The following is a 20,404-nucleotide window of genomic DNA, read 5'->3' on the forward strand; positions in this document are numbered from 1 at the left end:
GTCTTAGTCCTGTATTGAAGCTTTACCTGTTTGATGGTTCGTCTGAGGGCATAGCAGGATTTCTTATAAGCGTCCGGATTAGTGTCCCGCTCCTTGAAAGCATCAGCTCCAATATGGGGTGGCAAAGTCTAATTATGATTTTTTTCATCAACTATGGGGTGGCAAAGTCTAATTATGATTTTATTCATCCACTATGGTGTGGCAGAGTCTAATTATGAGGCCCAGTGAAGTCAAACATGTAATTTTCCTGTGTTCATATTTATTTCCACACTATGAGGTTGAATCTTCATGGTACATGAATGGTACAGCCGCATGGATAACAGACATCTATCATGGTACAGCTACATGGATAACAGACATCTATTATGGTACAGCTACATGGAAAACAGACATCTATCATGGTACAGCTACATGGGTAACATATATCTATCATGGTACAGCTACATGGGTAACAGACGACTATCATGGTACAGCTACATGGATAACAGACATCTATCATGGTTCAGCTACATGGATAACAGACATCTATCATGGTTCAGCTACATAGATAATAGACAGACATCTATCATGGTTCAGCTACATGGATAACAGACAGGCATCTATCATGGTACAGCTACATGGGTAACAGACATCTATCATGGTACAGCTACATGGATAACAGACATCTATCATGGTTCAGCTACATGGATAACAGACATCTATCATGGTACAGCTACATGGATAACAGACATCTATCATGGTACAGATACATAGATAACAGACAGACATCTATCATGGTACAGCTACATGAATAACAGACAGACATCTATCATGGTTCAGCTACATAGATAATAGACAGACATCTATCATGGTTCAGCTACATGGATAACAGACAGACATCTATCATGGTTCAGCTACATGGATAACAGACATCTATCATGGTTCAGCTACATGGATAACAGACAGGCATCTATCATGGTACAGATACATGAATAACAGACAGACATCTACCATGGTTCAGCTACATGGATAACAGACTATCATGGTTCAGCTACATGGATAACAGACAGGCATCTATCATGGTACAGCTACATGGGTAACAGACATCTATCATGGTACAGCTACATGGATAACAGATATCTATCATGGTACAGCTACATGGATAACAGACATCTATCACGGTACAGCTACACGGATAACAGACATCTATAATGGTTCAGCTACACGGATAACAGACATCTATCATGGTTCAGCTACATGGATAACAGACATCTATCATGGTACAGATACATGAATAACAGACAGACATCTATCATGGTTCAGCTACATGGATAACAGATATCAATCATGGTACAGATACATGGATAACAGACATCTATCATGTTTCAGCTACATGGATAACAGACATCTATCATGGTTCAGCTACATGGATAACATACATCTATCATGGTTCAGCTACATAGATAACAGACAACTATCATGGTACAGATACATGGATAACAGACATCTATCATGGTACAGCTACATGGGTAACAGACATCTATCATGGTACAGCTACATGGATAACAGATATCTATCATGGTACAGCTACATGGATAACAGACATCTATCACGGTACAGCTACACGGATAACAGATATCTATCATGGTTCAGCTACATGGATAACAGACATCTATCATGGTTCAGCTACATGGATAACAGACAGACATCTGTCATGGTACAGATACATGAATAACAGACAGACATCTATCATGGTTCAGCTACATGGATAACAGACATCTATCATGGTACAGATACATGAATAACAGACAGACATCTATCATGGTTCAGCTACATGGATAACATACATCTATCATGGTTCAGCTACATAGAAAACAGATATCAATCATGGTACAGATACATGGATAACAGACATCTATCATGTTTCAGCTACATGGATAACAGACATCTATCATGGTTCAGCTACATGGATAACATACATCTATCATGGTTCAGCTACATAGATAACAGACAACTATCATGGTACAGATACATGGATAACAGACATCTATCATGGTACAGCTACATGGATAACAGACATCTATCATGGTTCAGCTACATGGATAACAGACATCTATCATGGTTCAGCTACATAGATAATAGACAGACATCTATCATGGTTCAGCTACATGGATAACAGACATCTATCATGGTTCAGCTACATGGATAACAGACAGACACCTATCATGGTACAGCTACATGGATAACAGACATCTATCATGGTAAAGCTACATGGATAACAGACATCTATCATGTTTCAGGTACATAGATAATAGACAGATATCTATCATGGTTCAGCTACATGGATAACAGACATCTATCATGGTACAGCTACATGAATAACAGACAGACATCTATCATGGTACAGCTACATGGATAACAGATATCTATCATGGTTCAGCTACATGGATAACAGACATCTATCATGGTACAGCTACATGGATAACAGACATCTATCATGGTAAAGCTACATGGATAACAGACATCTATCATGGTTCAGCTACATGGATAACAGACATCTATCATGGTACAGCTACATGGATAACAGACATCTATCATGGTACAGCTACATGGATAACAGACAGACATCTATCATGGTACAGATACATGAATAACAGACAGACATCTATCATGGTACAGCTACATAGATAATAGACAAATATCTATCATGGTACATTTACATGGATAACAGACATCTATCATGGTTCAACTACATGAATAACATACAGACATCTATCATGGTTCTGCTACATGGATAACAGACAGATATCTATCATGGTACAGCTACATGGATAACAGACATATATCATGGTACAGCTACATGGATAACAGACATCTATCATGGTACAGCTACATGGATAACAGACAACTATCATGGTACAACTACATGGATAACAGACAGACATATATCATGGTTCAGCTACATGGATAACAGACAGACATCTATCATGGTACAGCTACATGGATAACAGACATATATCATGGTACAGCTACATGGACAACAGACATATATCATGGTACAGCTACATGGATAACAGACAGACATCTATCATGGTACAGCTACATAGATAACAGACAGACATCTATCATGGTTCAGCTACATGGATAACAGACATATATCATGGTACAGCTACATGGACAACAGACATATATCATGGTACAGCTACATGGATAACAGACAGACATCTATCATGGTACAGCTACATAGATAACAGACAGACATCTATCATGGTTCAGCTACATGGATAACAGACATCTATCATGGTACAGCTACATGGATAACAGACATCTATCATGGTACAGCTACATAGATAATAGACAGACATCTATCATGGTACAGCTACATGGATAACAGACATCTATCATGGTTCAGCTACATGGATAACAGAGATCTATCATGGTTCAGCTACATGGATAACAGACAGACATCTATCATGGTACAGCTACATGGATAACAGACATCTATCATGGTAAAGCTACATGGATAACATACATCTATCATGTTTCAGCTACATAGATAATAGACAGATATCTATCATGGTTCAGCTACATGGATAACAGACATCTATCATGGTACAGCTACATGAATAACAGACAGACATCTATCATGGTACAGATACATGAATAACAGACAGACATCTATCATGGTACAGCTACATGGATAACAGACATCTATCATGGTTCAGCTACATGGATAACAGACATCTATCATGGTACAGCTACATGGATAACATACATCTATCATGGTAAAGCTACATGGATAACAGACATCTATCATGGTTCAGCTACATGGATAACAGACATCTATCATGGTACAGCTACATGGATAACAGACAGACATGTATCATGGTACAGATACATGAATAACAGACAGACATCTATCATGGTTCAGCTACATGGATAACAGACAGACATCTATCATGGTACAGATACATGAATAACAGACAGACATCTATCATGGTTCAGCTACATGGATAACAGACAGACATCTATCATGGTACAGCTACATGGATAACAGACAACTATCATGGTACAACTACATGGATAACAGACATCTATCATGGTAAAGCTACATAGATAACAGACAGACATCTATCATGGTACAGCTACATGGATAATAGACATCTATCATGGTTCAGCTACATGGATAACAGACAGACATCTATCATGGTACAGCTACATGGATAACAGACAACTATCATGGTACAACTACATGGATAACAGACATCTATCATGGTACAGCTACATAGATAACATACATATATCATGGTACAGCTACATGGATAACAGACATATATCATGGTACAGCTACATGGACAACAGACATATATCATGGTACAGCTACATGGATAACAGACAGACATCTATCATGGTACAGCTACATTGATAACAGACAGACATCTATCATGGTTCAGCTACATGGATAACAGACATCTATCATGGTACAGCTACATGGATAACAGACATCTATCATGGTACAGCTACATAGATAATAGACAGACATCTATCATGGTACAGCTACATGGATAACAGACATCTATCATGGTTCAGCTACATGGATAACAGACATCTATCATGGTTCAGCTACATGGATAACAGACAGACATCTATCATGGTACAGCTACATGGATAACAGACATCTATCATGGTAAAGCTACATGGATAAAATACATCTATCATGTTTCAGCTACATAGATAATAGACAGATATCTATCATGGTTCAGCTACATGGATAACAGACATCTATCATGGTACAGCTACATGAATAACAGACAGACATCTATCATGGTACAGATACATGAATAACAGACAGACATCTATCATGGTACAGCTACATGGATAACAGACATCTATCATGGTTCAGCTACATGGAAAACAGACATCTATCATGGTACAGCTACATGGATAACATACATCTATCATGGTAAAGCTACATGGATAACAGACATCTATCATGGTTCAGCTACATGGATAACAGACATCTATCATGGTACAGCTACATGGATAACAGACAGACATGTATCATGGTACAGATACATGAATAACAGACAGACATCTATCATGGTACAGCTACATGGATAACAGACATCTATCATGGTTCAGCTACATGGATAACAGACATCTATCATGGTTCAGCTACATGGATAACAGACATCTATCACGGTTCAGCTACATAGATAATAGACAGACATCTATCATGGTTCAGCTACATGGATAACAGACAGACATCTATCATGGTACAGATACATGAATAACAGACAGACATCTATCATGGTTCAGCTACATGGATAACAGACAGACATCTATCATGGTACAGCTACATGGATAACAGACATCTATCATGGTAAAGCTACATGGATAACAGACATCTATCATGGTACAGCTACATAGATAATAGACAGACATCTATCATGGTACAGCTACATGGATAACATACATTTATCATGGTACAGCTACATAGATAATAGACAAATATCTATCATGGTACATTTACATGGATAACAGACATCTATCATGGTTCAACTACATGAATAACATACAGACATCTATCATGGTTCAGCTACATGGATAACAGACAGATATCTATCATGGTACAGCTACATGGATAACAGACATATATCATGGTACAACTACATGGATAACAGACATCTATCATGGTAAAGCTACATAGATAACAGACAGACATCTATCATGGTACAGCTACATGGATAATAGACATCTATCATGGTTCAGCTACATGGATAACAGACAGACATCTATCATGGTACAGCTACATGGATAACAGACAACTATCATGGTACAACTACATGGATAACAGACATCTATCATGGTACAGCTACATAGATAACAGACATATATCATGGTACAGCTACATGGATAACAGACATCTATCATGGTACAGTTACATGGATAACAGACATATATCATGGTTCAGCTACATGGATAACAGACAGACATCTATCATGGTACAGCTACATGGATAACAGACATATATCATGGTACAGCTACATGGACAACAGACATATATCATGGTACAGCTACATGGATAACAGACAGACATCTATCATGGTACAGCTACATAGATAACAGACAGACATCTATCATGGTTCAGCTACATGGATAACAGACATCTATCATGGTACAGCTACATGGATAACAGACATCTATCATGGTACAGCTACATAGATAATAGACAGACATCTATCATGGTACAGCTACATGGATAACAGACATCTATCATGGTTCAGCTACATGGATAACAGACATCTATCATGGTTCAGCTACATGGATAACAGACAGACATCTATCATGGTACAGCTACATGGATAACAGACATCTATCATGGTAAAGCTACATGGATAACATACATCTATCATGTTTCAGCTACATAGATAATAGACAGATATCTATCATGGTTCAGCTACATGGATAACAGACATCTATCATGGTACAGCTACATGAATAACAGACAGACATCTATCATGGTACAGATACATGAATAACAGACAGACATCTATCATGGTTCAGCTACATGGATAACAGACAGACATCTATCATGGTACAGATACATGAATAACAGACAGACATCTATCATGGTTCAGCTACATGGATAACAGACAGACATCTATCATGGTACAGCTACATGGATAACAGACAACTATCATGGTACAACTACATGGATAACAGACATCTATCATGGTAAAGCTACATAGATAACAGACAGACATCTATCATGGTACAGCTACATGGATAATAGACATCTATCATGGTTCAGCTACATGGATAACAGACAGACATCTATCATGGTACAGCTACATGGATAACAGACAACTATCATGGTACAACTACATGGATAACAGACATCTATCATGGTACAGCTACATAGATAACATACATATATCATGGTACAGCTACATGGATAACAGACATCTATCATGGTACAGTTACATGGATAACAGACATATATCATGGTTCAGCTACATGGATAACAGACAGACATCTATCATGGTACAGCTACATGGATAACAGACATATATCATGGTACAGCTACATGGACAACAGACATATATCATGGTACAGCTACATGGATAACAGACAGACATCTATCATGGTACAGCTACATTGATAACAGACAGACATCTATCATGGTTCAGCTACATGGATAACAGACATCTATCATGGTACAGCTACATGGATAACAGACATCTATCATGGTACAGCTACATAGATAATAGACAGACATCTATCATGGTACAGCTACATGGATAACAGACATCTATCATGGTTCAGCTACATGGATAACAGACATCTATCATGGTTCAGCTACATGGATAACAGACAGACATCTATCATGGTACAGCTACATGGATAACAGACATCTATCATGGTAAAGCTACATGGATAAAATACATCTATCATGTTTCAGCTACATAGATAATAGACAGATATCTATCATGGTTCAGCTACATGGATAACAGACATCTATCATGGTACAGCTACATGAATAACAGACAGACATCTATCATGGTACAGATACATGAATAACAGACAGACATCTATCATGGTACAGCTACATGGATAACAGACATCTATCATGGTTCAGCTACATGGATAACAGACATCTATCATGGTACAGCTACATGGATAACATACATCTATCATGGTAAAGCTACATGGATAACAGACATCTATCATGGTTCAGCTACATGGATAACAGACATCTATCATGGTACAGCTACATGGATAACAGACAGACATGTATCATGGTACAGATACATGAATAACAGACAGACATCTATCATGGTACAGCTACATGGATAACAGACATCTATCATGGTTCAGCTACATGGATAACAGACATCTATCATGGTTCAGCTACATGGATAACAGACATCTATCACGGTTCAGCTACATAGATAATAGACAGACATCTATCATGGTTCAGCTACATGGATAACAGACAGACATCTATCATGGTACAGATACATGAATAACAGACAGACATCTATCATGGTTCAGCTACATGGATAACAGACAGACATCTATCATGGTACAGCTACATGGATAACAGACATCTATCATGGTAAAGCTACATGGATAACAGACATCTATCATGGTACAGCTACATAGATAATAGACAGACATCTATCATGGTACAGCTACATGGATAACATACATTTATCATGGTACAGCTACATAGATAATAGACAAATATCTATCATGGTACATTTACATGGATAACAGACATCTATCATGGTTCAACTACATGAATAACATACAGACATCTATCATGGTTCAGCTACATGGATAACAGACAGATATCTATCATGGTACAGCTACATGGATAACAGACATATATCATGGTACAACTACATGGATAACAGACATCTATCATGGTAAAGCTACATAGATAACAGACAGACATATATCATGGTACAGCTACATGGATAATAGACATCTATCATGGTTCAGCTACATGGATAACAGACAGACATCTATCATGGTACAGCTACATGGATAACAGACAACTATCATGGTACAACTACATGGATAACAGACATCTATCATGGTACAGCTACATAGATAACAGACATATATCATGGTACAGCTACATGGATAACAGACATCTATCATGGTACAGTTACATGGATAACAGACATATATCATGGTTCAGCTACATGGATAACAGACAGACATCTATCATGGTACAGCTACATGGATAACAGACATATATCATGGTACAGCTACATGGACAACAGACATATATCATGGTACAGCTACATGGATAACAGACAGACATCTATCATGGTACAGCTACATAGATAACAGACAGACATCTATCATGGTTCAGCTACATGGATAACAGACATCTATCATGGTACAGCTACATGGATAACAGACATCTATCATGGTACAGCTACATAGATAATAGACAGACATCTATCATGGTACAGCTACATGGATAACAGACATCTATCATGGTTCAGCTACATGGATAACAGACATCTATCATGGTTCAGCTACATGGATAACAGACATCTATCATGGTTCAGCTACATAGATAATAGACAGACATCTATCATGGTTCAGCTACATGGATAACAGACATCTATCATGGTTCAGCTACATGGATAACAGACAGACATCTATCATGGTACAGCTACATGGATAACAGACATCTATCATGGTAAAGCTACATGGATAACAGACATCTATCATGTTTCAGCTACATAGATAATAGACAGATATCTATCATGGTTCAGCTACATGGATAACAGACATCTATCATGGTACAGCTACATGAATAACAGACAGACATCTATCATGGTACAGATACATGAATAACAGACAGACATCTATCATGGTACAGCTACATGGATAACAGACATCTATCATGGTTCAGCTACATGGATAACAGACATCTATCATGGTACAGCTACATGGATAACAGACATCTATCATGGTAAAGCTACATGGATAACAGACATCTATCATGGTTCAGCTACATGGATAACATACATCTATCATGGTACAGCTACATGGATAACAGACATCTATCATGGTACAGCTACATGGATAACAGACAGACATGTATCATGGTACAGATACATGAATAACAGACAGACATCTATCATGGTTCAGCTACATGGATAACAGACATCTATCATGGTTCAGCTACATGGATAACAGACATCTATCATGGTTCAGCTACATAGATAATAGACAGACATCTATCATGGTTCAGCTACATGGATAACAGACAGACATCTATCATGGTACAGCTACATGGATAACAGACATATATCATGGTAAAGCTACATGGATAACAGACATCTATCATGGTTCAGCTACATAGATAATAGACAGACATCTATCATGGTTCAGCTACATGGATAACAGACATCTATCATGGTTCAGCTACATAGATAATAGACAGACATCTATCATGGTTCAGCTACATGGATAACAGACATCTATCATGGTTCAGCTACATGGATGACAGACAGACATCTATCATGGTACAGCTACATGGATAACAGACATCTATCATGGTAAAGCTACATGGATAACAGACATCTATCATGGTTCAGCTACATAGATAATAGACAGACATCTATCATGGTACAGCTACATGGATAACAGACATCTATCATGGTAAAGCTACATGGATAACAGACATCTATCATGTTTCAGCTACATAGATAATAGACAGATATCTATCATGGTTCAGCTACATGGATAACAGACATCTATCATGGTACAGCTACATGAATAACAGACAGACATCTATCATGGTACAGATACATGAATAACAGACAGACATCTATCATGGTACAGCTACATGGATAACAGACATCTATCATGGTTCAGCTACATGGATAACAGACATCTATCATGGTACAGCTACATGGATAACAGACATCTATCATGGTAAAGCTACATGGATAACAGACATCTATCATGGTTCAGCTACATGGATAACAGACATCTATCATGGTACAGCTACATGGATAACAGACATCTATCATGGTACAGCTACATGGATAACAGACAGACATGTATCATGGTACAGATACATGAATAACAGACAGACATCTATCATGGTTCAGCTACATGGATAACAGACATCTATCATGGTTCAGCTACATGGATAACAGACATCTATCATGGTTCAGCTACATAGATAATAGACAGACATCTATCATGGTTCAGCTACATGGATAACAGACAGACATCTATCATGGTACAGCTACATGGATAACAGACATCTATCATGGTACAGATACATGAATAACAGACAGACATCTATCATGGTACAGCTACATGGATAACAGGCAGACATCTATCATGGTTCAGCTACATAGATAACAGACAGACATCTATCATGGTTCAGCTACATGGATAACAGACATCTATCATGGTTCAGCTACATGGATAACAGACAGACATCTATCATGGTACAGATACATGAATAACAGACAGACATCTATCACGGTACAGCTACATGGATAACAGACAGACATCTATCATGGTACAGATACATGGATAACAGACAGACATCTATCACGGTACAGCTACATGGATAACAGACAGACATCTATCATGGTTCAGCTACATGGATAACAGACATATATCATGGTTCAGCTACATGGATAACAGACATCTATCATGGTACAGCTACATGGATAACAGACATCTATCATGGTACAGATACATGGATAACAGACAGACATCTATCATGGTTCAGCTACATGGATAACAGACATATATCATGGTTCAGCTACATGGATAACAGACATATATCATGGTTCAGCTACATGGATAACAGACATCTATCATGGTAAAGCTACATGGGTAACAGACATCTATCATGGTTCAGCTACATGGATAACAGACAACTATCATGGTTCAGCTACATGGATAACAGACATCTATCATGGTTCAGCTACATGGATAACAGACATCTATCATGGTACAGCTACATGGATAACAGACATCTATCATGGTACAGCTACATGGATAACAGACATCTATCATGGTACAGCTACATGGATAACAGACATCTATCATGGTTCAGCTACATGGATAACAGACATCTATCATGGTACAGCTACATGGATAACAGACATCTATCATGGTTCAGCTACATGGATAACAGACATATATCATGGTACAGCTACATGGATAACAGACATCTATCATGGTTCAGCTACATGGATAACAGACAACTATCATGGTTCAGCTACATGGATAACAGACATCTATCATGGTAAAGCTACATGGGTAACAGACATCTATCATGGTTCAGCTACATGGATAACAGACAACTATCATGGTTCAGCTACATGGATAACAGACATCTATCATGGTTCAGCTACATGGATAACAGACAACTATCATGGTTCAGCTACATGGATAACAGACATCTATCATGGTTCAGCTACATGGATAACAGACAACTATCATGGTTCAGCTACATGGATAACAGACAACTATCATGGTTCAGCTACATGGATAACAGACAACTATCATGGTTCAGCTACATGGATAACAGACATCTATCATGGTACAGCTACATGGATAACAGACATCTATCATGGTACAGCTACATGGATAACAGACAGACATGTATCATGGTACAGATACATGAATAACAGACAGACATCTATCATGGTTCAGCTACATAGATAACAGACATCTATCATGGTTCAGCTACATGGATAACAGACATATATCATGGTTCAGCTACATAGATAACAGACATCTATCATGGTTCAGCTACATGGATAACAGACAGACATCTATCATGGTTCAGCTACATGGATAACAGACATCTATCATGGTACAGATACATGGATAACAGACAACTATCATGGTTCAGCTACATGGATAACAGACATCTATCATGGTACAGATACATGGATAACAGACAACTATCATGGTTCAGCTACATGGATAACAGACATCTATCATGGTACAGCTACATGGATAACAGACATCTATCATGGTACAGATACATGGATAACAGACATCTATCATGGTACAGATACATGGATAACAGACATCTATCATGGTACAGATACATGGATAACAGACATCTATCATGGTACAGATACATGGATAACAGACATCTATCATGGTTCAGCTACATGGATAACAGACAGACATCTATCATGGTTCAGCTACATGGATAACAGACATCTATCATGGTTCAGCTACATGGATAACAGACATCTATCATGGTTCAGCTACATGGATAACAGACAACTATCATGGTTCAGCTACATGGATAACAGACATCTATCACGGTACAGCTACATAGATAACAGACAGACATCTATCATGGTTCAGCTACATAGATAACAGACATCTATCATGGTTCAGCTACATGGATAACAGACATCTATCATGGTTCAGCTACATGGATAACAGACATCTATCACGGTACAGCTACATAGATAACAGACAGACATCTATCATGGTTCAGCTACATAGATAACAGACATCTATCATGGTTCAGACATACACTACCGTTCAAAAGTTTGGGGTCACTTAGAAATGTCCTAGTTTTGAAATTCAAGTTTTTAAAAAATCCATTAAAATAACATCAAATTGATCAGAAATACAGTGTAGACATTGTTAATGTTGTAAATGACTATTGTAGCTGGAAACGGCAGATTTTGTATGGAATATCTACATAGGCGTACAGAGGCCCATTATCAGCAACCATCACTCCTGTGTTCCAATGGCATGTTGTGTTAGCTAATCCAAGTTTATTATTTTAAAAGGCTATTTGATCATTAGAAAACCCTTTGCAATTATGTTAGCACAGCTGAAGACTGTTGTCTGATTAAAGAAGCAATAAAACTGACCTTTAGACTAGTTGAGTATCTGGAGAATCAGCATTTGTGTGTTCGATTACAGGCTCAACATGGCCAGAAACAAAGAACTTTCTTCTGAGACGCATCATTCTTTTCTTGTTCTGAGAAATTAAGGCTATTCTATGCGAGAATTTGACAAGAAACTGAAGATCTCGTACAACTCCCTTCATAGAACAGCACAAACGGTCTCTAACCAGAATAGAAAGAAGAGTGGGAGGCCCGGTGCACAATTGAGCAAGAGGACAAGTATATTAGAGTGTCTAGTTTGAGAAACAGACGCCTCACAAGTCCTCAACTGGCAGCTTCATTAAATAGTACCCGCAGAACACCAGTCTCAACGTCAACAGTGAAGAGGCAACTCTGGGATGCTGGCCTTCTAGGCAGAGTTCCTCTGTCCAGTGTCTGTGTTATTTTTTTCCATCTTAATCTTTTCTTTTTATTGGCCAGTCTGAGATTAGGCTTTTTTCTTTGCAACTCTGCCTTTTCGTTTCGTCAACATGAAGGAGAGGAGGATGGCATCGGTGCTCCTCTACAACTAGGGAGTCAACATGGAGAGGAGGATGGCATCGGTGCTCTTCTACAACTAGGGAGTCAACATGAAGGAGAGGAGGATGGCATCGGTGCTCCTCTACAACTAGGGAGTCAACATGAAGGAGAGGAGGATGGCATCGGTGCTCTTCTACAACTAGGGAGTCAACGTGAAGGAGAGGAGGATGGCATCGGTGCTCCTCTACAACTAGGGAGTCAACATGTTTTTCTACTTGAACAAACACACACACACACACACACACGCACGCACGCACGCACACACACACGCACAAAAAAGTCAGAACCATGGACAGCCACATCATATTTATCTTACGTTGACTGAGCTAAATAGTTTTTGGTATCTTTTAGTTGTCACTGTAGTTAACTAAGCAGAGGTGATTTTATATTGAAATGGTGCTGAAATAGTGGAGGCAGCTCCTGTTTTCTACTTTCTCCGTGGTTCTAAATCAATAGTTGTTTTATGTTGGAAACCCCCAACCAGGTAACTAACTATCTGTTACTAGCTGTAGGTCATGTAACTATAGTTACTAGCTGTAGGTCATGTAACTATAGTTACTAGCTGTAGGTCATGTAACTATAGTTACTAGCTGTAGGTCATGTAACTATAGTTACTAGCTGTAGGTCATGTAACTATAGTTACTAGCTGTAGGTCATGTAACTATAGTTACTAGCTGTAGGTCATGTAACTATAGTTACTAGCTGTAGGTCATGTAACTATAGTTACTAGCTGTAGGTCATGTAACTATAGTTACTAGCTGTAGGTCATGCAACTAACTATCTGTTACTCTACATGGTTGAATTTACCCGTCTTCTTATTGTCTCTGCCTTTAGGCCTCTATATCACAGTCACAAGGCATATGAACCAACAGGTGATAGAGCAAACAATGCAATTATTACAACACATAGAGCTTCCCCAGTGATTTTACCCACGCACCGCTACTGCTAACAACTGACAACAAGAACCAAACAGGTTTATAAAATGGGTTCTGAAAGGCATCCATTGGGGTGCCTACTGCCTGGGTGCTGGCCAAGCAAAAATGGAACTGATGACATCTTTGCACACTCTTGATATTCTCTCAACCATCTTCACCTGGAATGCTTTTCTAACAGTCTTGAAAAAGTTCCCACATATGCTGAGCACTTGTTGGCTGCTTTTCCTTCACTCTGCAGTCCAATTCATGAGGTCGGGTGATTGTGGAGGCCGGGTCATGTGATGCAGCACTTCGTCACTCTCCTTCTTGGTCAAATAGCCCTTACACAGCCTGGAGGTCTGTTGGGTCACTGTCCTATTGAAAAACAAATATGTGGAAACTCCTTCAAAACTGTTGGAAAGGCATTCCAGGTGAAGCTGGTTGAGAGAATGCCAAGAGCGTGCAAAACTGTCATCTAGGCAAAGGGTGGCTACTTTGGAGAATCTCAAATATAAAATATGTTTTGATTTGTTTAACACTTTTTTTGTTGGGTATATTATTCTCTATGTGTTTATTTCTTCGTTTTGATGTCTTCAGTATTAGTCTACAATGTAGAAAATAGTAGAAATAAAGAAAAACTATTGAATGATTAATTGTGTTCAAACTTCTGACTGGTTCTGTATGTATATAATTAGTTAATTAGTTGATTAAAATATTGAATTTGGCCTTTACTACTACAGCCCATAGAAACACATGTTATTATGTTACTTAGATTGACGCAGCATCAATAAACTATTAAGGATTATTAATGACTGAGGACGGATCAACAACATTGTAGTCACAAGAATAATTAATACTAACCTAATTGACAGAGCAAAAATAAGGAAGCCTGTACAGAACAAAAAATATTCCAGAACATGCATCCTGTTTGCAATATGGCACTAAAGTAAAACAGCAAAAAATGTGGAGAAGAACTTTCTGTCCTGAATACAAAGTGTGATGTTTATGGCAAATCCAATACAACCACATTGCAGAATCCCAGACTTTATAGGTTTAAGCATAGTGGTGGCTGCATCATGTTCTGGGTATGCTTGTAATCGATAAGGACTAGGGAGTTTTTTACTATACAAATAAAAATGGAATAGAGTTAAGCACAGGCAAAATCCTAGAGGAAAACCTGGTTCAGTCTGCTTTCCACCAGACACTGGGAGACACATTCACCTTTCAGCAGGACAATAACCTAAAACACCAGGCCAAATATAAACTGGAGTTGCTTACCAAGAAGACGTAGAATGTTTCTGAGTGGCCTAGTTACAGTTTTCCACTTCTGTAATCGCTGCCAAAGGTGATTCTAACATGTATTTACTCAGGGGTGTGAATACATACAGTGGGCTCCAAAATTACTGGCAATGCACAAACAATACTTAAAACATATAAACAATATAATTATAGAGATAAACTCAAAACGTGAGAAATACTGTACTTTATTAATGTTTCAATGGAACCCACCAAAATCATACAATTATTTAATACCAAATACATTTCACCAAAATCAAGGTTTCAGAATTATTGGCACTCCTCATTTAGTATCAATCAATCAATCAAATTTATTTTATATAGCCCTTCGTACATCAGCTGATATCTCAAAGTGCTGTACAGAAACCCAGCCTAAAACCCCAAACAGCAAGCAATGCAGGTGAAGAAGCACGGTGGCTAGGAAAAACTCCCTAGAAAGGCCAAAACCTAGGAAGAAACCTAGAGAGGAACCAGGCTATGTGGGGTGGCCAGTCCTCTTCTGGCTGTGCCGGGTGGAGATTATAACAAAACATGGTCAAGATGTTCAAATGTTCATAAATGACCAGCATGGTCGAATAATAATAAGGCAGAATAGTTGAAACTGGAGCAGCAGCACAGTCAGGTGGACTGGGGACAGCAAGGAGTCATCATGTCAGGTATTCCTGGGGCATGGTCCTAGGGCTCAGGTCCTCCGAGAGAGAGAAAGAAAGAGAGAAGTACCTAGTGCAACCACCTCTGGCAGGGATAACAGCATGGAGTCTTTTCCTGTGAAGTTTGACAAGGTTAAGGAACACATTTGGAGGGATTTTGGACCATTCCTCTATGCAGATCATTTCAAGATCCTTCACATTCTTGGGTTTACGCTCGTCAACTGCCCTCTTCCACTCAGCCCACAGGTTTTCCATTGGATTGAGGTCAGGTGACTGAGAACTGCCCTCTTCCACTCAGCCCACAGGTTTTCCATTGGATTGAGGTCAGGTGACTGAGAACTGCCCTCTTCCACTCAGCCCACAGGTTTTCCATTGGATTGAGGTCAGGTGACTGAGAACTGCCCTCTTCCACTCAGCCCACAGGTTTTCCATTGGATTGAGGTCAGGTGACTGAGAACTGCCCTCTTCCACTCAGCCCACAGGTTTTCCATTGGATTGAGGTCCGGTGACTGAGAACTGCCCTCTTCCACTCAGCCCACAGGTTTTCCATTGGATTGAGGTCAGGTGACTGAGAACTGCCCTCTTCCACTCAGCCCACAGGTTTTCAATTGGATTGAGGTCCGGTGACTGAGAACTGCCCTCTTCCACTCAGCCCACAGGTTTTCTATTGGATTGAGGTCAGGTGACTGAGAACTGCCCTCTTCCACTCAGCCCACAGGTTTTCCATTGGATTGAGGTCAGGTGACTGAGAACTGCCCTCTTCCACTCAGCCCACAGGTTTTCCATTGGATTGAGGTCCGGTGACTGAGAACTGCCCTCTTCCACTCAGCCCACAGGTTTTCTATTGGATTGAGGTCAGGTGACTGAGAACTGCCCTCTTCCACTCAGCCCACAGGTTTTCCATTGGATTGAGGTCCGGTGACTGAGAACTGCCCTCTTCCACTCAGCCCACAGGTTTTCTATTGGATTGAGGTCAGGTGACTGAGAACTGCCCTCTTCCACTCAGCCCACAGGTTTTCTATTGGATTGAGGTCAGGTGACTGAGAACTGCCCTCTTCCACTCAGCCCACAGGTTTTCTATTGGATTGAGGTCCGGTGACTGAGAACTGCCCTCTTCCACTCAGCCCACAGGTTTTCTATTGGATTGAGGTCAGGTGACTGAGAACTGCCCTCTTCCACTCAGCCCACAGGTTTTCTATTGGATTGAGGTCAGGTGACTGAGAACTGCCCTCTTCCACTCAGCCCACAGGTTTTCTATTGGATTGAGGTCCGGTGACTGAGAACTGCCCTCTTCCACTCAGCCCACAGGTTTTCCATTGGATTGAGGTCCGGTGACTGAGAACTGCCCTCTTCCACTCAGCCCACAGGTTTTCTATTGGATTGAGGTCAGGTGACTGAGAACTGCCCTCTTCCACTCAGCCCACAGGTTTTCTATTGGATTGAGGTCAGGTGACTGAGATGGCCATGGCAGAACATTGATTTTGTTGTGACAGAACCATTTCTGTGTGGATCTTAAGGTATGTTTTGGGTCATTGTCTTGTTGGAAAGTCGGCCAAGTCCCAGCCTTCTGGCAGAGGCAACCAGATTGTCAGCCAAGATTTCCTGATACTTGGTGGAATTCATTATGCCATCACTTAACCAGTGCCTTTGGACCTCTGGAATTAAAACGGCCCCAAAACATCACTGATCCAACACCATATTTCCCCGTGGGTATGAGGTTCCTCTCCTTGTATCTCTGTTTCACCGTGGGTATGAGGTGCCTCTCCTGTTTCGACACCAAACATGCCGATGCTGTATCTGACTAAAACGTTACATTTTGGTCTCATCTGACCAGAGCACCTTCTTCCAATCATAATTTAAATGACGTGTGGCAAACTCCCAGCGCTTGTGTCTGTGTATTGGGGTCATTAAGGTCTTTCTTCTGGCAACCCTTCCAAAGAGCCTGTGGTTGTGGAGGTGGCGTCTGATGGTGCTTTTTGAAACCTGGTGACCCCAAGACGCCACCAAGGCCTGCAATTCTTTCACAGTGATTCTTGGGGATTTTGTTGCTTCTCTCACCATCCTCCTCCCTCTCCTGGGGGGCAAAATGCCTTCTCTCCCCATCCTCCTCCCTCTCCTGGGGGGCAAAATGCCTTCTCTCACCATCCTCCTCCCAGTCCTGGGGGGCAAAATGCAAAATGATTCTTGGGGATTTTGTTGCTTCTCTCACCATCCTCCTCCCTCTCCTGGGGGGCAAAATGCCTTCTCTCCCCATCCTCCTCCCTCTCCTGGGGGGCAAAATGCCTTCTCTCACCATCCTCCTCCCAGTCCTGGGGGGCAAAATGCATTTGCGTCATCTATCCGTGAGGTTTTCAACTGTTCCTTATCTTTTGAATATTTTAATAATTGCCCTGACAGGGCTCAGTGGTATATTCAATCGTTTGTGGATCTTCTTGTAGCCATGACCAGATTTATGAAGGTCTACGACCATCTGTCTCTTTTGAACTGCCAGTTCTTTTCATCATGGTGTTGGATGACAAAGGGATATTCCATGTGTGTTACCTCATTTTATACCCCAGTGAAACAGGAAGTGATGTAATGGCTCAATATAGTTCCTTAAGACTTAGATAAACTTAAATTAGTAAAATGTCATTCCTGGTTTAATTTTGGTAGATGTTATTTACAATAATATTTAAGGGTGCCATGAATTGTGAAACCTTGATTTGGAGGACAGATTTTTAATTAAATCAGTAAATGATTTTAGTGGTTTCCATTGAAATTTTAATAAAGTACAGTATTTCTCACATGCTGGTATTTTGAGTTTATCTCTATAATTATATTGTTTATATTTTTCTGTGTTGAATTTTTCAATACATTTGCAAACATTTCTAAAAACATGTTTTTAGAAATGGGTGAGAATTTTGAATTGTAACAAGGCTGTAACACAAAATGTTGAATAAGTCAAGGGGTTTGAATACTTTCTGATTAAACTTTATCCCCTTGACTGCGTGTGAATGACCAGTCCACTCTCTTTCAGTAGATGAATGACCTTCAGTCCTCTTCCTCTCAGTAGGGAAATGACCTTCAGTCCTTCATCTCTCAGTAGGTGAATCACCTTCAGTCCTCTCTCTCAGTAGGTGAATGACCTTCAGTCCTCTCTCAGTAGGTGAATCACCTTCAGTCCTCTCTCTCAGTAGGTGAATGACCTTCAGTCCTCTCTCAGTAGGTGAATGACCTTCAGTCCTCTCTCTCAGTAGGGGAATGACCTTCAGTCCTCTCTCAGTAGGTGAATCACCTTCAGTCCTCTCTCTCAGTAGGGGAATGACCTTCAGTCCTCTCTCAGTAGGTGAATCACCTTCAGTCCTCTCTCTCAGTAGGTGAATCACCTTCAGTCCTCTCTCTCTGTAGGTGAATCACCTTCAGTCCTCTCTCTCAGTAGGGGAATGACCTTCAGTCCTCTCTCAGTAGGTGAATCACCTTCAGTCCTCTCTCTCAGTAGGGGAATGACCTTCAGTCCTCTCTCAGTAGGTGAATCACCTTCAGTCCTCTCTCTCAGTAGGTGAATCACCTTCAGTCCTCTCTCTCAGTAGGTGAATGACCTTCAGTCCTCTCTCAGTAG

General features: G+C 39.9%; 1 protein-coding gene across 1 annotated transcript in view; it reads right to left on the reverse strand.

Annotated features, from left to right (window-relative positions):
• Window positions 1-19,142, reverse strand: part of LOC110514564 (GDNF family receptor alpha-4-like) — a 155,698-nt gene extending 136,556 nt beyond the window's left edge. Inside the window, exon 1 of the mRNA XM_036953844.1 lies at window positions 19,016-19,142. Coding sequence (XP_036809739.1) covers window positions 19,016-19,142 — 127 coding nt within the window. The remainder of the gene's footprint in view (window positions 1-19,015) is intronic.
• Window positions 19,143-20,404: the final 1,262 nt, after the last annotated feature.

The sequence above is a fragment of the Oncorhynchus mykiss genome, chromosome 19 (genome assembly GCF_013265735.2).
Source record: "Oncorhynchus mykiss isolate Arlee chromosome 19, USDA_OmykA_1.1, whole genome shotgun sequence".
In the NCBI taxonomy this organism is placed as follows: Eukaryota; Metazoa; Chordata; class Actinopteri; order Salmoniformes; family Salmonidae; genus Oncorhynchus; species Oncorhynchus mykiss.